The sequence below is a fragment of the Prinia subflava genome, chromosome 11 (assembly GCF_021018805.1).
Source record: "Prinia subflava isolate CZ2003 ecotype Zambia chromosome 11, Cam_Psub_1.2, whole genome shotgun sequence".
Classification (NCBI taxonomy): Eukaryota; Metazoa; Chordata; class Aves; order Passeriformes; family Cisticolidae; genus Prinia; species Prinia subflava.
In genome coordinates this window covers 1,356,475-1,378,352 of record NC_086257.1, presented here as the reverse complement: position 1 = coordinate 1,378,352, position 21,878 = coordinate 1,356,475, and the positions used below count along the sequence as shown (strand labels likewise).

The following is a 21,878-nucleotide window of genomic DNA, read 5'->3' as shown; positions in this document are numbered from 1 at the left end:
GAGCAGAACACAGAGAAAGCAAAATGACTTCTATTAGAAACATTTTTTAAAGTTTCCTTTTCCCCCTCCAAGCAGGTCTTTTGCAAACATACAATTTTGTAAGAATATTTCCTTTGAGGAATATCTTATCTATAGAAATTCAGGAAAATGTGGATTTGCCAGCTTCTCCCTAATGTCACTGCATTTCTAGCTAATTAATCTCTTAATGCTAATTATCTAGACTTGGAGGTTTGCTGTCTTTCAATTTGTGCTACCATAGGAACACTGGAAATCATGATTCAGCTGCCAATCCGAGTTTTTCTTTTCACAGTTTTTAATTCTTCCCCTAAGCATCCACTGCTGGCTCCAGTCATTTGAGCCACTTGAGATACACTTTTTCTGTTGCCTAAAATGACTCTTGGGTTCTTCTTCCATTCATTATTTTCTTGGGAAGAAATGACATTCAATGTCCTTCCCTCCCTGCTGTAAATACAAAAGTTTCTCACAGACACGCTGTGCTATTACACACCCAGAAACAAGGCAAGGAAAACTGACTTTTCCCATTAAGAAGAAAGGAACCTTGAGATGTAGGGTGTGATTGAGACTCTTGTGGTCACCACAGGGTGCATGCAGTGCTTCAGCCAACTAAGCAGCCCAGCTGGCTCAAAATTGGGTGCAAGTGCACTTTTGGAAAGGACATCCATTAGTGCAGTTAGTTTCCTAGAGCTATATGCTCAATTCACAACTGTGAAAAATAAAACGAGATCTTGCTCATCTTCAGTAACTGATTTTTTTTCCTACCTTGCAGAATTCCAGCCTCAGTGCCTGTCTCATCTTGCCAGGTCAATCATAGGGTTTGGAAGTTTGTATGATCTCTCAGGAAATATTAGATTTGCGAAAATGCTGTCTCAAGTCTTTCAAAGGTAATGATAATTTGAAGACCAGAGTAGCTAATGGTTTAAGTAGAAAAAAAATATCTTAGAAGTGTCAAAATGACTCAGCCATTAGGCAGAAAAGACACATAGGCTGCGATGTGTTATGCTCTGCTGAGCCAGAGAACAACTGAAAGTGCAAAATCTTCAACACCAGAGACAGATCTCCACCGGTTTTAAATTTCACCACTCTCAGGGCACTGAGACAGAAAATATCTACCCTGGTGATCTGGACTCAGAAGTCCCACAGGAGCATCCCCAGCTGATTTCTCTGTGGAAACGGAGACATTTCTTTCAAAAAACACTAGATCAGTTGAACACTTGAACACATGTCGAGGCTGAAAGAGCCAGAGCAGCTCATCTGCTCTCCCAAGCAGTAGATTTAGCTCCTCCAGCACTGAAAGGACCCTTGTTCTCTTGCACAGCCAAGGCTGGCTGGTGCCCCCCTCACTCCTTGGGCAGACATCAACCATCAGTGACAAACGTCAGTGCCTGCGGTCACACCACGCATTCGGCACAGCGGCTTCCTGGCCCTGGCCCCTCGGCCCCACCAGCCACACATAGTCAGTCCTTGTGGCCACTTCCTCCACGAAAAGCTTCATTTCTGCTGTTCCTGTGCTTTGGTCTTCCCATAGCCATCACAGCTTTTGCCTCTCCCTGGCTCATCATTCCAGGGTGAGGACGCCGGAGCAAACAGAGCCAGTGAGGACCAGAAGCTGAGTGCTCAGCTGTGGGAACAGGTTGGGATAAACTGTCTGAGCCACACAGTAAGCTGTTCCCCTCCGTGACACACCACAGACAGACAGACAGACAGACACATCGCAGGGCTGAATCTGAGTGCTTTGTTTCTCCTACAACCACGAGATGGAGCAACTCAGTTAGAAACAGTTCCACAGAGCCACCAGATGAAAGTGATGGGATATTTCATCTTCTGGCTCACCCAGAGGCTGCAGGCAGTGCTGGATCACAGCGGTGGATGCTCTCTCTTCTCAAGCAGGGCAACTACGTTTCTCACTGGTTAGGCTATGATTTAAATTGAGAAGAAACTCATCATGTCTTCACTGCACAACCCCATGTGGTTACTGACATGTCGTAAGCTGGAAGGCTGCAAGCAGCATCAGCCCCATGCTGACACTGTTGCCAAGAGCCAGGACTGACAGCAGGAGAGCCAGGACCTGGCTGGCACAGTCCTGCACTGCAAGGAGAAGGTTGGCCTTAAGCAAGCACAGGGAATCAGCAGAACTTCACTGGTTGCATCTGAGGGATGTGTGTGTGTCCTGAAGGTGAGATATGTGCGTGTTGAAGGTGAGGTCTGTGTGGCAGCAGCGATATGGTAAAGTCCTCAATACCAACAATAAAAGTGTGTGTGAAGCAGCTCCTTCATCAGGAAAAAGGCACAAGATGATGCATTCAGCATCTGAAATCACGTGAAACTGGAAGTGCTTCACACACGGATGGCATTGGTGACACACAGAGAAGTGTCAAGGACAGAGGAGAGGTGGCCCTCTTGTCCCAAGTCTCCAAGAAAAGGGACTCACACTTGGACTTGGGGACTTGGTGAAAGACACAACCCAGCAGCACAGAGTGGAGCCTGTGTTGAGAACAGAAAGGTTTCTTGCTGCCCACTGCTTCCTCCCCACTGCGTCCCACGTAAGCTATTAATGAACAGTGTGAGAGTCCTGCAAGGGCTGTTCCAGCCTTTCCATCATGCTGCTCCCTTGCATTTTACCCTCTCCATCAGCCCTCAGCATCACACTTTTTCATCCATTCCATTTTGAAGGGAGAGGAGCCATTGCACCTTGCTCCAAGTGCATTTGTACCCTCGTGCATGCCTTCCTGGCCATTTCTTCCCTGAAAAACTCACAAGGATACTGCTGGAAAAAAGGCAGATCACTCACCGGTGGTGGCTAAACAAACCCTGACACTGTTGCTTTCTCATCCTGCCTTTCCCCAAGCATCTCTCTTCAGATGTGGAGCCTCACAGGTCAGTGCTCACATGGCTCAGAAAATGAGGGTCAAACAGAAAATGAGACAGAAGAAAAAGCACCAAGCATGTGAGAGGAAAACCTCGAGTGGGAAGAGCGAGCACCCGCTCTGAGCATTGGTGGCAGTTTCAGAAGTGGCATCTGCAAACCCCAGGGCGGGGCAGGAGCACAGAGAGTGCTCTGGCACATCCGTGCTGACGGCAGCCCTGCTCCCCACCGCCCAGGCTGGCCCAGCCCCACACGTCTCTTCATGCTGGTGGTGCCTGCCTGTGCTGTGTGTGGGGTTTTTTCATATCCAGAATGCAGCCATGGTCACAAGGCCACCGCAGGATACACAGAAGTGAAACCTAGCTGAGAAATGAGATAAGGTACTATTCATTCAAACTTATATTGGTGTTTTTCCCTTGGTGGTGTTTCTTTTTTTTTCTTAAAGAGCGTCATTTCAACTAAAATACCACAGGGAAACCCCAAAGGGACTATTTCTTCTCTCATCTCCAATCTCCAGTCTCTTTCACGGATGCACAGTTTTAATTTAGCCAATATAATCCTCAGTTTTGAAATTTAAGGGTATGCAGAAGACCAAGCGAAACTACATCTGTGGCCTTTCTTTCCCTTTTTGGGAAGAGCACTGCAAACATGCATACAATGGCTAAAAACCCCCACTTTTTTCCCCTTCCTACTTGAACAAAATCATCACCTGACACTCTCCATGGGTATATTCCTTGCTCCCTAGGAGTATAAACAGATGTGAGAGTAGCCCCTGACTCTTTTGAAACACCAAGTTGAAGTGAACATACCAGATCACCACTGAAAATCAGCAATCTCTTTTTCCTTTCTGATTTCATGAAAAGTAAGGGAAACAATGACAGGATTTAGCTCAAAGCACATTTTGACAACTAATACTCTACCTGAGGATGCTATGTACAGTCAATAAAATCCTGTATTGGACAAAAAAAACCCACCAAAAAAAACAACAAACAAACAAACACACACAAAATCCACAACAACAACAAAACTCATACACAAAATAACAACAACAAAAACCCAAAAAACCCCAAACAAAACTAAAAAACAAACAGCAAAGAAAGGCCTGTAAAGCCAGAATTTCTTTCTGTGTTACCAGAACCTCGTTTTAAAGGATGACTCACTGAGATGTGGGTCTCACAGAGCGTATTTACATCCTTAAATGAGCTGTGTGACATCTTCTGTCCATGCAGACACAGCGTGGGGAGGCCAATGCTGTCATGGAAATCTGTGATGAAACAAAAAGCAGCAGCACTTGGTGCATTCTGACATTCTGACCAGCAGCTGCTTTGTGTGCAGCTCACTCCACTGCCTTAAAAGAAAACACAAGGCTGTGGAATTCTGCAAGCTGAGAAGGAGAAAAAGTAAACAACTAGAGCACGACACAGCCCAAAGGTAAGATGACAAGAGATATTTCACTATAGCAAAACCTTGTCTTAAAAGCTTTGCTCTTGTCACAAGATCCAAAAACTAATTATATTTTACATAATTTGCATTGCTTACAGCATAGCTAACTTTTTTAATGACTGAACAAAACTGCCCTTTGAGTTTATGCTTTATGTAATACTTCTTGTTTATTTTTTAGTAAATCTGCACAACAGACCCTAGTCTGAAATATCTTTTAAACATAGTGAGAATTTTCTTAATTAATCATCTTAGTTAATCATCTTGGTGAGAAGCTGAAATTCTTTCTCTCTAGACCCAGAATTTCCTAAACACACTATCAAGCAAATTAAAGACAAGGCTGAAGAAAAAGGAAAGTAGTAATGAAATTTCCTACAGAGACATTGAAGTAAAGAACTTTGTCAGTATTTATTACTTTTCAGAAATTCCTTAATTAACTTTTCCTCCCTTTGGCTCTCAGTGATGGGCACCCTCCCAGACTCACAGTGCTTCATGCTGCTTTTCTTACTTCTGTCTAAGCCAGTAACTTACAGAATCTCACTTACCTGCCATTACTGTGTCCTTAAGGAGCAAAGAACTAAATTTCCTTTTAGCTGATCTTAATCTCACTCAAAGAGATCTTAATCTCTCAAACCACAGCAAGGGAGAGTTTACCTGTGAAATACTCAGGGGCGTGACTTGATCTGCAGGACAGAAACTTTGACTGCACAGTTGACAAATCTAAAATGGAACAGCATCAAAATCAGCAACTCACGTAGCAAAGACACTGGTTTGAAGTAAAAACTAGAGAACAGCAAGAGAAAGTCATTTCTGGGTGCTGACAGAAAAAACTCTGACAGACTTTATTTACGGGTTCCATTTGCAGTCACGGAACTGGCTGGAGGAAAAGATCAGGTATTCCTGGCCATTTGCATTTTTAAGTGACTACAGCAGTGCAGAAACCAATGAGCACCTTCCTAGTCCTTATCAGGAGAGTCTGAGGGCAGGATCAAGCCAGAATCCTTCCTCTGAAGAAGGTAATTAGTTCCTGACCCCAGCTCAGAGAGTGTCTGCCTCGAGACTTTTAGTCCCCTCTCTGCAGAGGAGAATCCAGCTGCATGTTTCCTGTAACCCTTGTCTCTGCCGTGGTAAGTCTGGCTGATTTAGACAAAATCTCATCCTTCTACTAAAGACTTAACCTCTGCTAAAAATAGCCTATTGAAAGCTTCCTGCCTGCAGCTTTTGGACAGCTTTTAGAAAGGCCAGAGGTACTCACAGTCCTCCCTCTTTGCCCAGGGGTGGTGGGAGAGGATGGCAGTGACTGTATGGGATCTTCACATCAATAAATGAGGGGGACCCTTATGTTCTTGGCTCCCCAAGTCTCTTATGATAGCTTGATGCAGAAAACCAGATCCACATAATTGTTTCCACCCACATGATCCAAGAAACCCTAAAATCAGGGTCTGCTATCTTGGCTCTGCAGAGATTGAATCTCTCCAAGAGGATTGTGCAGTCACACACTCTGCCCAGCCTAAATTACAGGACAGCATAGTCAGGGGTTACAGGTAACAGTGCAAGCGAGGCTTATCCCCCCTTGAGGTACAACCTTGCTCCAAAATCATTGGCACTGAGCAACTCTGTGTTACTGGGAGCTGCAGTTAAGCACACAGCAGTCCCAGAGGGGAAGAAGTATTTCCAAGACTGTGGGCAGATAGAGACCTTATTAGCCTTTGTTCTATGTCTTTTATGTGATCTTTATCCTTCCTTGTGGTGATTTTCTTCTCTTCCAGCACACCTGGAGATATGAATGACACCCATGGCAAGGGCAATATCAGTGCTACTGTGGAACTGTTCCAGCTCATCGTGTACACGCCCACTTTTATCCTGGGATTGCTGTTCAACATAATGGCTCTGTCATTCCTGTTTTTTAAAGTTAAAAAGCTGTCAGAATCTACAGTCTACATGATAGCCCTTATATTCCTGGATACTTTGCTGTTGTTTACTCTTCCTTTTAAAATCATTTCCTACCACCTTCAGGACAACTGGAACTTGGGGTCTGTGTTTTGCTCCACCTTGGAGAGTCTTTACTTTGTGAACATGTACGGCAGCATCCTCATCTCCCTGTGCATCTGCGTGGACCGGTACATTGCCATCCAGTACCCCTTCGTGGCCCTCACCCTCAGGTCTGTCAGGAAAGCTGCCATGGTCTGTGCTCTCGTCTGCCTGGGCACCTCTGTGGGGACAGCCTCTACTTTCCAACTGCATGGAAAGGGCCGCAACATCTCGTCCTGCTTCCACAACTTCTCCAAGAGCACGTGGGAGAACGTGGGCCTGTTCAGCACCTTGCAGATCATCTTCTTTGGCAGCATGGCAGCCATGACCTTCTGCACTGCCCGAACTGTCCGGTGCCTGAGAAGGCACAGAAACCCAGACAACCCCCAAACACACAGTACCAGAGCAGAGAGGATCGTGGTGACAAACCTGGCCGCCTTTTTGGTGTGTTTCACACCTTACCATGTGGCATACTTCATGTACTTTTTGGTGAAGAACAACATCGTCCACAGCAGTTTTCAACAAGTGCTACGAGACACTGTCCAGGTCACCCTTTGCTGGGCAAACCTGAACTGCTGTCTTGATGGGGTGTGTTATTATTTTGTTTTAAAGGAGTCTTTGGATGACCCATTGCAAAACAGTGAAAAAAGAGCCACACAAAATCTTTGATTTATGTACTGCATGTTCATTACTTGGGATGATGTGTGGAGAGGCTTTTGTGGAAAGTACAGGGTTATGAACTTCTTAACTAAGCAGTTTGCTTTAAATATTCACAGCTGAAAATATTTCCTGAAAACCATAACTAAGTCCATTTCCAGAAGACTGTTTCTATTTTTAGAAATTTTCTGTTTCCATAATGTCTCTTATTATTATTTATGGGTTAAAAAAATTAATTATTCATATAAATAGTGATGCATATTTCTATGGATGTGATTCTTCTTTACTTTGAAAAGGAAAAAATGTTCACTTACATGTGGTAGCATATTTCAGCTTCCCTGTCCACACTGTACCTGCAAACCTTCCTCAAAACTTTAGTCACTACAGACTTGGTCTGTTAAGAAGCAAAGATTTGAAGTTCATGGTTAAAAGCTTCAGACTAAATTCTTCTGCCTCCCCTGTCCTGGTCATGTACACTTGTCCTCACTACATATGCCTGTTGGGTTTAGACTTGTATATGCTTTAAAAAAACCAATAATGATTGTAACTCTAAATGCGAAGGCAGCTTTAGGTTCAGACGGGTATAGAAAGATCTCCATGTCATTCCTCCACTGCTTGATTGCTCTGCAAGATGCAGCACTTGTTTTGGTGACAGCTGTTGTGACTCCTCACACATCTAACTAATGCTGCCACTGGCTCAATTCCCCACACTGCACACACCGATTGACTCCCCCAGTTCCAAGCTTCCTCACCAGCTCCTCTCCTACTTGCAGGATTTTCACATCTGTTCCTTCCTGCTTGGTTACAAACACAGTTTCATGAACACAGCCAAACCAAACAAGAGCATGAAATAAAATCCCCTAGACCAATGTAGTGGCAAACCCATGACCCTGAAGGAACAACCCTCACCTTATGAAGGGATAAGATAAGAGCAGCCCTGATCCCTAAAGCAGTAGCCAGAAACACACAGAACCCTGGGGGAAAGCAACCTTTTGGACCTCAGAGCAAGCTGAGCACTACCATTCCCCAAGCAAACAAGGCAATAAAAAAATAATCAAGCAGGAGAGCCTAACACGCCAGTCGGTTACTTCTTATCAGTGCTTACAGGCACAGATAAAGACAACGAGCATCCAGCCTGCAGAGAGGCAGCCCACTGCTCTGGGCACCCCCAGACCTGCCTGCAACACTCTCCCAGCAATCAGCTGCCACCTTCCTGAGGGTGAGGCTGATTTGGCAATCAAAGCCAAAGAGGTTTCATATTCATGCTGAGCTGGATCCTTGCAGTACCTCTTCGAGGCAGGGATATTAATCCCAGCTTTTGAACTGTCTCTTTTCCACACACTTTTGACAAGGATAATGCACAAACTGTGTGTTGATTTCTACCCTGAGCTGGAGATTTGCATGTGGGGACTCCAGTCTGTCAAAGTGAACGTTTATGAAGTAAATTTATGTATGAGATTGTACCAAAGAAATCCAGTTCCAGCTGGGAACACTGACCCAACACAGACCTAAGGATGTGCTGCTGTTGACAGAATCCTTTTGGTGTTCAGGCGACGAATTGTGCTTCTGAGAAGACTTGGACTGTGTATTTACCTTATTTCCTAGTTATGAAAAAGTGCCTGAAAATAAAATTCACCAGAATATTCCAGCAAGAATTCCATTCCATTTCCACTGATTCCCTCAGTAACTTCAGAATATCTGACTGAATATCCCCGCTAGCAGACAGGGAATCCTCATCAGGTCCTTGCTTATAACTTACCTCCTAACTAACTACACTTCACAAAACACAGAGATTTCACCATTGTGACTTCAGGCTCCTTTTGGAAAAAGGGTTAACACATCATAGAAGAAAATAGTGCAGAGGCAAAAGAGTTATTTTACATCTCAAAGCAGTAGGCCATGCCAAGAGGGCCTCAGGTTTAACTGACAATGCCTGAACAGAGAGAACAGGGATTGCGTCAGGACCTGGGGAGGCAGAAAATGCCAAAGTGTATGAGAACACTGGTCTCAATTGCTCTGCTGTAGCCTGAGGCAGCTCCATTAGTTTCACTGACATGACTTTGGGCTTACACTGCAATAACTGAGACTAGAAGCTCACCTGTAGTTTTATGCTTCCTCTGTTGCTCAGCTTTTTACCAAGTCCGCCTGTTCTTTATTTTGTTACCCTGCTGTCCTTGGTCCCACAGATCATAAAGTAACTTGCACTGTAATTTAATTTAGAGCACTGGTAGACAGCAGGGAGATGAACATTAAATTTAGAAATTTTTGGCTTCAAGGCTATCTTCCTCAGCAATAACATACTGCTTAGAAGGGGCTGGGATGTTGACCAGATTAAGCATTGTTAACACTGCACAAAGGACAAGTTAAAAATGCTTGAGGCATTTCTTCCTCTCCTGAGCATCTCCTCTGTGTTTCTCCAGTGATTCTGGCCACTGATTTTTCTGGAAGCAAATAGGCTGAGGTGTGGAAAAGCAAGTACCTGTCCATGGACAGGGTACAGCCAAGCACAGTCAGAGCTCACTGCCTCTCCACTGGCCCGCAGTGCCTCTGCAGCTCTAAGGGAGCACCAGTGATCAGGGCACAGTAAGGACCTTCATTCTACATCCCTAGGAGAAACTAGAGCTTTGTAAAGGCAACACTTCCTACTCGGAACTTCCCTGCTGGATCTTACTGTTTCTGGGCCTCTGAACATTCACTGTCCAGGTCAAATGTAGTGTTGTGTGATCCCTTCTCTGCTCAGGTGGGTAACTGCAGCAGCTTGGTCATTGGCAGGCAATTATATCTAAAACATGACATGGGGTATCACCAAGAGACTTTTAAGAGATGTAGAGTGATAAGAAATAAAAGGAGAAAAAAATCTGAAAACCTGAAATTCATATGAAGAAAAAGAAAGCAAACCCAAGGATTTGTTTGGAAACTATTTGCCCCCAGGAACTGAAGACCCATTCCTAACACATACAGTTCTTAGCTTAAAATAATTTGTTTATTCTAAAAAAATGCAGTGGGGGCTGGAGACCTGCTATATAGCATATTTTCTACTTGCACTTGGCTTTGCATTTGGGTAGTGAAAGACAAAAGGTTCAAAGCAGCACTGAAAGCACAGTGGGTCATGGGAGCTGATGAAGCTGCTTTGCTGGGGAACTTCACCCTTTGGGCCAAGCAAGGCATTTCAATTGAGAGGCCTTTCAAAAATGCACCCTGAGGCTGCCAGATTTCTTGCCAAGTGTTGCAGACATTCAAGCCTGTATCCTGTTCACATAAGCAATTTTCCCACTCACTTCTTTGCAGGTTTCACTGAGAGACTGGGCATGTGCTTCAGCAGCAAATGCTCCATTCCCTGCAGCCTGAACTCACGTGGGAACGGAGTGAGGCTCAGACTTAGATTAACTCTGCACTTCTGTCCTTTGCTTTCCAAATTTCTTGTCTTCTAGTACAACTATTATCTTATGTGTCAGGCTTAGGAGTATCTGTTTGGCTTGGGAAAGAATAAAAGATTTAAAAGAAAACATCACCAATTATATTTAAAAATAACCACAAAAATCCCAACCAAAGCATTCATCTCCCAGATAGAAAGAATATTTGTACCAGGCATGCAGAAAATTCTGCAGAGTTTTCACTATTTTGGGACAAAAAAAAAAAAAAAAAAAAAATCACTTTATATATTTTAGAAAATATGTTCACATAAAATAAATGGAGAAAAGTATTTACCATTAAGAATATCACATCTGTGATCAGTGGTAATGGGAAAAAGCTTCACAAAAGTAATTCTCAACAGAAATAAGAAGGGGTTTATAGAGATTTTCTTATGCTTCACTTCTCTCAAAATGTTTTTGCATTTTTACTGCTGCTAAAATGGGTTAAAATTGCCTTTTGTTCTCTGCAGAAGAACAGCAACATGATCTAAAGTCAAATTTGTAGCAGTGTAGATGCTAGGCAGAAGGCCTCTGAAAAGTGCAATAGTTAACTTTGCTGTGAAAGTGAAGCGCTGCAGATAGGCAGAGGCAGAAATCACGGCCCAGCTCCATTCACAGCTACTTCCCCGCAGAGCAAAGCTGTGTGCAGGCTCTTCCCGGCTGCTGCAGTTACTGGGGGAAGCCTCACAAAGAGGTAAAAATGTCCCAAGGGGAGAATTCCCACAGCTGACCTTGGTGTGCCAGGGACAGCAGACTGGCTCCAGTTTGGGAGGGAGGACACTGATCTCACACCCAACCTGTGCAGTTTGCTCCTCAATTTGCAGCTGCCCAGTGCAAAGCCACAATGCAGTCAAGTGCTCCAGCTTGCCTTATTCATCCCTGTCCTCATCTCTCCTTCCCTTTCACAAGGCTCTGCCTTTGGCTTTTGGGAGGCACTGAACCCTTTAGCAAAGCTGACACTTCTCCCTCCATTGGGTTTCTTGCTACTGAGAAAGGTCTACCATAGCAACAAACTATTGAATCAGTGTCTTTAGCTACTGGGAAATGAAAAGGACGCCTACAACCTCCTTCATTTTATTTATTCTTATTATTCTGGTTTTATATACTGTCACTTCAGAAGAATGGCACTTACCACGTTTTCTAATGTAGCTGTGGGACAGAGTTAAAATGAAAAATCTAGGAGGAATCAGGAATGTGTCCCTGGAAGAAGAGCTGAATCAGTGCCATTTGCAGACAACAAATGATGTAAAACCTCACATGTGCTGTATGCTACAGATTCCTATCAATCCTTCTCTCTATTCCAAGACAAAAAGGGCATTAAACTGGGACTGTGTTTGAGAGCAAGCATCAGCAGTTTAGAGTGATAAACACTGATGGGCAATTGTAAATCCAAAACTAAGCATTACAAATCCAGGAAATCCAATTTAGATTACACTTCTTAGTACACCACAAGAATCCCAACCATTCCTGGGTAAGTATTAACTTTGTGAGTACAAGTAAAGCCATGTCCCAGAGCCCAGCATTCAACCTGGGCCTACTTGGCCTGCCACCGCTATTGAGACAGTGAGGGATACTGTCTGACACAGCTTTTATCAGTTTAAAGAAGAGCTTAGGAAAGAAAACACAAGGAGTTGCAGACAGCAGAGACCTGACTGACTTCATTCATACTGATAGGAAGTGGTGTGGTTTGAAAAAGTTGTAGCTGGAAGGGGGCAGAAAAAAAGCACTGTGACTTTTGCCAGACCCAGCTCTGCATAGCAGTAAAAGCCCTGGCAGCAGGTTTGATTCCCTCATGCAGAGCAAAGTAACTTGATATTAATAATAAACATGCTATTTAGACCTTTTTGTTTGAGCAGTGAGAAGACAAAAGGAAGCCTGAGGGATAAAACACTCTGTTCCACTCTGAGCTCAGCTCTTGCTTCTGCTCCTGCCTGTGGCTGCACCAAGACCTTGGGGTGGGGCCCTGCTGTGTGACGAGGGGTGTTTGTTCCCTTTTGAGCTGCCCTGTGGTATCCCACCTAGCCTCCAATGCGGAATCGAGCAGGGATGGGCTGTTCCAGGTCCATCTCACTTCTGCCCATCCCTCACGGCAAAAATCACACAAAAGGAGCCAGATAACCCCTAATTCAAACCCACAGCCTCACACACATTGTCTTATGATTGATTACTCAGAAAAAATACATGTAGGCTATCAGGAAAGGGAGGAGGAAAGCAATGCCATGGACACATTTGCATTCGTAATCCACTCCATGCTATAATGGTAAGAAAAAGCTCAACGCAACACAGCAGCAGTAGTGAGACCTTTAATGCCCCTCTCATTTGCAACACAAAATACTGAGGCTGGAATATGTTACCTTGGTTTGGAAAAACTGGGCAGAAACCAAGCAGTATCACTGACTCTTATCCCAGATTTCATTGCTGCACACAATCACACCATTCAGATACTTTTTATGCTCTATGCTATTATGGGTTATTGCTCTCTCAAATTAGCCAGTGTCATTTGCCTTGGGATGCCCACATACACCTGTCACAAAATATCTTTAGGAGATGTCCCAAATCTCTCTCCCACTTTTTGCCAATCAAAAATCCAATCCTGTGGATAAATACACCCATTCTAACTATCAGGCTATCAGATTGTTTAACTTGAACACCAGAGCAGCCAGACTCCCATAGTGAAAACTATTCTGTTTGCATTAGATGAAGCATTTGTTTATCTAGAACTCCACTGCATGTGTCCAAGAATCTTATTCCTAACATTCTCCTTAGTCACGTTACAGGTTTACGATCCTGGTCCCACCTCATGTCCTTTAAACACAGATGTGAATCATGTATGTCACAATCTCTCTTATCAAAGTTTTGGTAAAACTGCTCAGGATAAACAATATTATTTTCTTGGTTATATACAAAATGTCAAAACAGCAAAGCTTGAATGTCTTTCTGTCAGGGAGCCAAGAGGAAGGCGGGACTTTGCTGGTCAGCTCAAGGACACCTGGAAGTCTTGTGATGTTTTGAGTGTTAATGAAGACAGCACAAAGCACCATCGGGCAAGTTTCTCCAATCAAACAAGATGAAGCAGCAGCACCACAAGCCAACTGCAAGCGACAAACCAGCCATGGAGACACACTGCAGGTGGCCCCCTGGAACAAAGGGGCAGCAGATCAGGCGCCTGCAGCTCCAGGATTCTCAGCCCCCAGGAAAAGAGTGGGGTTTCAAACACAGCTGGAAATAACATATGAAAATTTCATTTCTTTAACAGCTACATTTGGCCCTTGGAGGAGTGTCCTGGGGTGACAGGACATTTTCATGCTTTGTATCCCAAATCATGTGTTCTGTTCCCATGTTCTCAGTTTGTTTTGTCTATAGCTGAACCCCTCCCCCGGCTGTTTGCTTTTGGCTTGCTTGCTGCTAGCTTTAGGCTGCTTTGCTGGCTTTGCTCTCTTGCTTTCTGCATTTTGCTTGCTTTTTGCCATTTTTCTGCTTTTGTCTTTCCCCTTCTTTCCTTCCTCCCTTCCCTGAAGACATCGGACCTGCTTCGGGCCCTGATTCAGGAACGTCAAGGGGAAAACCCCCGGAGTCTGCACCTGAGAGAAGCTTTGGCACCTCCCCAGCAGAGACTGCTCACCCTCTCTTGGACTGGTGAAAACGCTTGTTGTCATCTCGGACTGTTTTCCTTGTGTTGGGGAGTGCTTTTTCGTTGTTTCTCAATAAACAAGTTTTTTCCACTTTTCCTCTGAGGAAATTGCTCCCGAACCCAGTGGTGGGGGAGGGAGTTGTGGGGATTTTCCCCTAATTTTGTCCTAAACCAGGACAAGGAGTCTGGGGAATTCCTGTCAGAAGGGTATAACTTCCACTGATAGAACTTATATTTGTGCACCCCACTCTCCATTACAACCACGTTCCCTCAAGCCCTGCTGCATACTTAATCCACCTGAAGTGAGAAACGCTTTTCTATATCACAGTCAGATGCTGTGGAAATGATCCCAGTATCCCAGAGGATTAGAGACTGGAGGATCCAAGTTAATTGCACTCTCTGGGCAGACTCAGGCTCCAGTGGTCAGTGTCCAAATGAGTAGCAGGGATGGATCAGTTTTTCAGAAACAAAAGGCCCCATTTTCATGCAAATAGCATTCACTAGGAAGAACAATGAAAGAGAAATAAAGAAAAGTCAGACAAAGCAACAGAATCCATATGGTCTGGAGGTTTCTAGGAAGTATCAGCTGCTCCTTAAACTATTAACAAGATTTCTGAGGGTTTTTGTATTTGCTTTTGCATCCTTGGGTGGGAGTTGATAGATGCAACCAAAAGCAAGTGTCCAATTTGCTTTAATTTTGTTTTTGTCACTGAGGTTCTATTCACACCCTCAGATGCAAACAAATTTCAACATCTGTTACCAAATTTCTAAAGGAGAAAGAAAGAATAAAAAAAGGAGAAAAGAAAAATGCCATAAAAAGCAGAACAGTGTCAATGCCAACAGCTCTCCTTGGCAGGTGCTGGCTGTGAAAGGGGCTCCTTTGGAAGATCTTGGCAGCAGCACCCTGGGTCCAAGGTGAGTGAGTGCCAAGAAAGGGGCAGTGGGAGACAAGGGAGGGCTAAGGAAGCTCCTCAGCACAGGCATAAAGAGCTGGCAAGCAGTGGGACAGCAAGGGGTGACACCTGCAGCACTGGGGAAAACTCCAGTCTTCAACTGTCACAGAGGGAAAGTGCCAGGAAAATGCATATATAGTAATCATTCTTAGAATAAATCATGATAAATCATGCATTGCTTCGCAAATTTTTCCATGCTAATCCCTGGTGACAGAAGGCACCTTTTTTGTATTGTTTTGGGGTTTTTGGTTGGGTTTTTGTTTGGTTTTTTTCCTTTTTTGTTTGGTTTGTTGTTTTTTTCTTGCTCCATTACCACCAGAGCACACCAAGAGCACATCACATCCAACACATGGAGGGCTCACTGCTGCCCAGCATTTGACTCCAAACATGCCCATCACCTTTACCACAGTTTTTTGAAATGACAAAGCAATTACAGTGCCACCCGTCATGGTGCCACACATCCCTGAGTGCAATCTGCAGCCCCAGCCCTTTCTCATCCCCCTCCTGCCACCACGGTATGACAAACCACCCTTGAGGTGCATCCTTCCTCTTAAGGGTGGGTCATCACACACCCTTGTTTAGTTTGAAAAAATTAAAAAAAAATTAAAAAAACCACATTATAGAACCCCCCCAAACAAACACCAAAATCCACCCTCAAATACTTTCCCAAATGCACCACCACATTCAGGATTCCACCTCCACAAGGTGTCCCAGGGTCCTGTTTTGCAGTGTCCCAGGAGCCCAGGGGACCGTGAGGGCACTCCCAGCTGCTGGCAGACTGTGCCTCAGGGCAGCAGCACGAGAGTTTATATCAAACACAGACAGCAAAGGATATTTAACTTTTCTCCTCAAAGCCATTTGCCAAACTCAGAAACAGTTTTGGTCAGAAAAGCAGTGTTACTTTTAAACATCCCCTGTGCCAGGGAGGATTTTGCACAGAAACACTCACAGCTGTGGAGACAAAGTGCTGCCTCCTGGAGCCTCATCTCTGTGAGGGAAAAACACCGGTCTGCACATTAAAATATTAATTTAGGCTTTTGACACTTCCAAACACACACTTTGTGTGTTTGGGTGAGTGCCAGGGCACAGCCATGAGTGAGAGAAGCCCCTGTGTGAGGGGAGGGAGGGCCTGCAGGTCCCAGCCTGCTCCTGCCTCCCCTCAGCGTTGCCACCCTTGGCCACCACCCAGCACCTTCATCGCCCACCTGGGATGAGTGGCAGCAGCATGACCACAAAACCTGCCATGAGGGAGTCCACCGATGAGATAACAACATGATAATTCCAGCAGGAACCCCGCACACTGTCTGGCACAGCTGCTGGGCAGCCCTCGGCCCCACTGGCTGAGGAGGCCTGGAGCCACGATGGCCACAGTCACCATGGCCTCAAGAGCAGGCAGCATGATGCCTTAAGATTTCAGCATTTCTATTTTTCAAATCCTCTGCTGCATTAGTGCATAACTCTAAAGTTCATATAAAGTGTTAGTTACTGTCTTCACACTTTGGTCAGACACAACAATCCCTCTGGGCCTGGAACTCAGGGACACCTCACAGCCTCAGGCCCTGAGAAGTATAAACAAAAGTGAATTTGGGGGAACAAACTGGGGGTAAATGACTTCATCACCTGAAGATGTAATTGGAGCATTAACCCCTGCTATGGGAATGGACCAAACTTAGAATTGTCTGAAAAACTCGTGACCATCGTCCACCTTGGGTGCAGCCTCTGGGAGGCTCTGAGTGCCCAAGGTGCATCTATTGAAGGCCTTTAATAAATACCCACTTTATTCTCTGAATCTTGTCCAGCCCCTGTTCTAGAGAGTCACCCCACAGCATCAAGCAGACACAGAACCTTCTCCTCACCTGGAAAATCGCTCTTTTGGCCACTCAGGTGCATGTAAGCAGTGCCAGGATACCCCACTACAGCCGTGTGGGGCTAAGATTACCCTGCCCACACGTGCCACAGCACACAACTGAATGTGCTGAGATGCACAAATGTTAGAAGGCCTTAATCAGTTCTACAGCTCCTGCAAACAGCCCTACACGGTCCTGCCCTTCCAGCACTCAGAGTGTAGAAACAATGGCTGTTAATGAAAAATCCAGGGAAAGAGGCAAACTGAAGATGTAAAGCCCCAGCAGCTCTTTGTATGGACGAGCACAAGTGCCGCTCTGGCAGAGGCGGCGCTTCAGGAACAGCTACATCAGATGAACTCAAATTGTCAAGGAGATTAATATCAAATATTTACCTTTCAGTGCAATTAAGCAACTTCATCAAAAGCACTGAATGAAAGCGAAGTGCATTTCCTTTGCAAATCTTATTAGAGAATTGTTATGCTTTCCTCTCCCCACTTAACATTTCAGCCAGCCATTTGATATTTGGTGGCTTCTGTTATAAAGGCAACTCGGTCTGAGTTTGCTTATTGTTGGCTCACGCATTTCATGGGCTAACACTAAAATACTGGGTCAGGGAGAAAGAGCAAGCATTTCTATCCATGACATCTTAATTCAAACTTTTTTTAAAGCTCTTTTAAAGCACAGAAAGAAATGGTCCAAAAGGCTTGTTGCAAACCTGCTTCGTACTTCAGAGGGGCTCAAGCTACGTTGCAACTGTCTGTACTTCTGTGGCATTCATTTTTCTTAAGAGAGGGGGATGAATGTCAGTTCTAAGCACCTCTGTTCCAAATACAGCAAAATGCTTCTCAAAGCACTTTGATCAGGCAATTCTTTTTCCCCAGCCTGCTGCTGCCAAGAGAGGAGCCCCTCCTTGCAGTGCCGGGGACCTGGATGTCTTCAACTGAATGGAGAACTGAGACCAAAATAGGGCAGCAGACAGAAAACGCTTAATTGTCCCTCATTTCCTTCCAAATCCTGAGCTCAAGCCGAGGCAAGACTGACAGCTGTGACCCTTCAAACAGGCAGCTGTCCCCAAAATACAACTAAGAGCTTGATAAGGACGTACTTAGGGCAGTGTCTGAGGCTGGCATGCCAGGGAGGTAGCACAGAGACAGCCAAGGCCTGGGGGCATGGGATGGGGCTCGGTGCTCATGTGCCCCCCAAACGGCTGCCATTCTCCTGGCCATCCAAACAGCTCCCTTCCTGGGGCTGACCACACTGACCCTGACATGGGGGCAGTTTCACATCCACCCTGTCCACAAAGGGAAACACAGCACGTTTAAACAGTTCCTGCCACGGGTGGGGTGAGAAATCACCTGTTTGCTGTTCCCAGCCACATTCATTGCCTGCCATTCATTGTCTGCCACATTCACACCACGGGTGCTGCCTGTGGTGCCATGGGATTTTTCCAACGTTGCTCAATAACTGGGCGTGCTGTTGGTTTTTTAGAAGGGTGTTGTGTTAGCTCTTATACCTCAGTGAGCAGCCTCAGAGGCAGCTGCTACAGCCCTTCAGGATGTGTGCCCCATGACAAGTGTGTGCAGACTGTGCCACAGCAAAGGGCCATCTGGGATGTGTACAAAGCTCCTTACAATCCAGGGACTCTTCAGTAGCACTGGAGAAGGCCAGGGATGGGGAGTGCTTTCAGAAATTTGGAGTCAGCATCCAACTCAATACACTTAGCCCCCGTCCTGCCCCCTGTCCCCACAGCTGTCTGACAGCCCTATCGCATTTCGAGGTCTTGCTAAAGCCATTACAAACCCAAAGCAATCAGCTGCACAACCTGCAACAGGAACATGGGGCTGCCAACCCACACAGCCTCCCCTGCTTCCCTCCCTGGGAGCTGGGGCTGCAGATGGCCATGCAAATCCAGCCTGTAGATGTGGGTGTCTGTGCACGCTTTATTCCATCCTGGGCTTTTTTTTTTTCTTGGATGTTTATGCAGTGACCTCCAGTGTTTATTCTTAGCTTGTATAACAACAATACAGCAGTTTACTAGGCTGCTCCCAAATATTTGACCTACAAACTGATCAGTCTAATTTAGAGACCAAGCTGAACTCAGCCAAGTCATAAAATACTGTCTCACGTTACTATTCAGCCCTTAAAAACCCAAACCCTCAGCTGTGTCAGGTCCTAGCCTTTCCCTAAAGGGTAACTGCATTGGACTGTATTTTCCTACACACTCCCCAGAGACCATTAACATGGTGCTGCTGGTTTAATTGCCACAAAGGCTCCTGTACTTTCACAACCACTGAGCTGTAAATCCTTCATTTCTCAAATCCAGCCTGACAAATTTCTTTGTGCATTGCAAAGCCACTTCCCACCTGCCCACAGGTGCTTCCCAGGCCTCCTCAGTTCCACCAGACGCAGGCACACTGCAGGAGAAGGTACCTAAGGGCTGGGGCCAGGCTGCAGCTCCCAGAACCTCTGCAGAAGGTATTGCTCTGACCATACTGCTGACACTGGGGCATTTTCACATGGCTATCCACAGTACCAGGGCAAGTCAGCTTCTAGCTGCTGCTCTGAGTTATACTTACAACAATTTTTGGAGAAGGGAGAGCAACTTAGGTGACTGAATGTTCTCTGGCAGTGGCAACCACATAATGACCATCTGAAAAGGGGAAGAAATGAGATGGGGCCTGATCCAAAGCCTTCCCCATTACTTCATGGAGAACAAGTTACTACATGAATAACAATTGGGAGAACAAAGTGACATTCTAGAGAAATCTCTTGAAAAGAAAGCAGATTTTAATTTCAGAGGTTTTCTTCAACATAAAGTTGTCTTCTTTTTGGAAACTTCTTTCCCCAGTTAGACCAGGAGAATATTCAATTGCATAACGTGATTTCAATTCAAATACAGATCTAAAAGTTCAAGTACTAAATTACATACTTGGCCTTTTCACATTAATTAATCCAAATGAATAGAGTAACACACTGGCTTTCACTGGAGAACATCTTTGTGCTAGTGAGAACAGTTAATTAGAGCTGGCACAAACACCTTCCATATCCAGCATGAATAATAATATTCCCAAAGCAGATTTTCTCGGCAAACTTGAGGAAATAGCTGATTCTTGATTCTTCAGCTCACCCGCTTCTTCCAAGATTTTAATAAAATAGAAAGAGTTAATTGGTAGTTGATGAGCAGCCCCTGTGCTCTTCCTGCCCAATGTACCAGCTCCAGCCCCTCCCCTGATGTGAGCTGCCAGCACCGGAGGTGCCCAAGCCTGTACAATCAGTGCTGGTCACCTCTGCAGCATCCTCCTGCTGCCTCCAGCAGTGCACCAGTCACAGCAGTGACAGATGGGCTCAGGGCAGGGGCTGAGGCTCTGGGATGGGCTGCACCACTCGGCTCTGCTCCAGATCTTCCCCTGAACTGGGGCCTGTGGGGAGAGCTCTGCCGTGTGTGACCCACCTGTGAGCTGTGAGCACGCCTTGGAAAAGGGAACAATCTATGAAAGGAGATGATGGGCAAGGTCACAGTGATCAGCTGAAACTGCTGTGGAGGTAACTCCAACCTAAACCAAGAGATTTTCCTTTCATTTAATAGAGACCAAAACCAGCAGCCACGCAGGGATGCCCATTTCTATTCACGTAGTGGTTTCATGTTCGCCAGTTTTCACTTCCTTCCCAAACTATCACAGTTCAGCACTCACCTCCTTACCTGCAGACACAGCAAGTCAGAGCCAGCTGTGCTCCTGAGGAAGCAGAGAAACACAACCAGGGGTCATGTACACAGCAGCCAGGAAAAGCAACAGCCAATGTCACCCTGTCCTAAAGTCAGTCTTGTGTTAAAAAATGCCACTCACTAGAAGTATCTAACACACAAGGGTGTTCATATTGTCTAACTTAAGAGACTCAGCTATGCAGGAATTCCTCAGCTGAGCAAAGGCATCCTCTAGAGATGTCCTTACTCTCCAGAAACAAAGACTCCTAATTAAGTATGACAAGTTGGATGGTCCAAATGTTGCTTCAAGATCCAGTTCCCTTCCCAGTCTAATAGGGCCCTGCTAGCAAGTACGGATGGACACTGTTTTGTAGATGTTTTGGTCAACATAAATGTTTCTTTTAACACAAAATGAACAGTGTTTCATTTATTCACATGTTACTTCACAGTTTTAATTCAGCTTTCTTGGATAAAAATTGTTTTGAAACAAGAAATAATAATTTAATTACCAAAATGTTAAAACAAATACTTTAGCTTAATATCAGGAAGTTTATCTGCTTCTACCCCTTTTAATGCTATGACCTTTTTTTTTCCAACTGGAAATATTCACTAAAGCTCAACCCATATGTGTTAGAGACTCTGTTCCCTCACACTCTGCTTTTTGTTCATTTAATCCAGAAAACTTTCCCTGCAACGGAGCTGCAGCACCTCAGTGATTTCACTGGGATATCAGCAATTGTACTTGCCAAAAGAGCAAGAAACAGGCATTTACCTGAGACCTGGGAAGCTATTTTTGTTGATCACATAGTGGTCCAAACATGCCTTTTTCTCTCTGGGAAGCTGTGACAGCATTCACAATACTTGTTCTTGTAACATTCCAGGTGGAATTCAGAACAAGAGTAGCAAAATGCTTTGGGAACAACTTGCACATCCTAAGGCACATACCTGAGCATGTACAGGAGAGAGAACAGGCTTTCAGCAGCTTGGAATCACAACATACCAGAGAGCTGTTCCTGTTGGGCTCCTCTCTGGAGCACCTACGTGGTCCTTCATGGCCTGAACACTCCTTGTCCCAGGGCTGCAGAGATCCCAAAGGGCTGCATATCATGGGATGGGACTGGACTGTAAATGTAACTGCAGACAGCTTGTAACAAAGAAAAAGTCATTTATGTTTTACAGGAGACACTGAGGTACTGCCCCTCGACTGCTAAGTTAATAGGTTTCCAGCGGTTTTGTCATCGTTGTTGTTGTTTTTCAAAAAAACAGCAAAAAACTCAGAGCTTGGAAGTGGATGCTCCTAGAGTTAGACCAACTTTGAG

The 21,878-nt window shown here is 45.0% G+C and overlaps 1 protein-coding gene across 1 annotated transcript; it reads left to right on the top strand.

The window, feature by feature from the left end:
• Positions 1 to 5,234: 5,234 nt before the first annotated feature.
• Positions 5,235 to 8,637, top strand: LOC134556088 (G-protein coupled receptor 55-like). Its single transcript, XM_063408305.1, has 2 exons — positions 5,235 to 5,451; positions 6,094 to 8,637. The coding sequence occupies exon 2, from the start codon at positions 6,107 to 6,109 to the stop codon at positions 7,022 to 7,024; it is 918 nt and encodes a 305-aa protein (XP_063264375.1). The 5' UTR covers positions 5,235 to 5,451; positions 6,094 to 6,106; the 3' UTR covers positions 7,025 to 8,637.
• The last annotated feature ends 13,241 nt before the right edge of the window (positions 8,638 to 21,878 follow it).

What these genes read in the sequence shown, in the direction of transcription:
- LOC134556088 (XM_063408305.1), top strand. Translation starts at nt 6,107, where the DNA reads ATGAATGACACCCATGGCAAGGGCAATATCAGTGCTACTGTGGAACTG.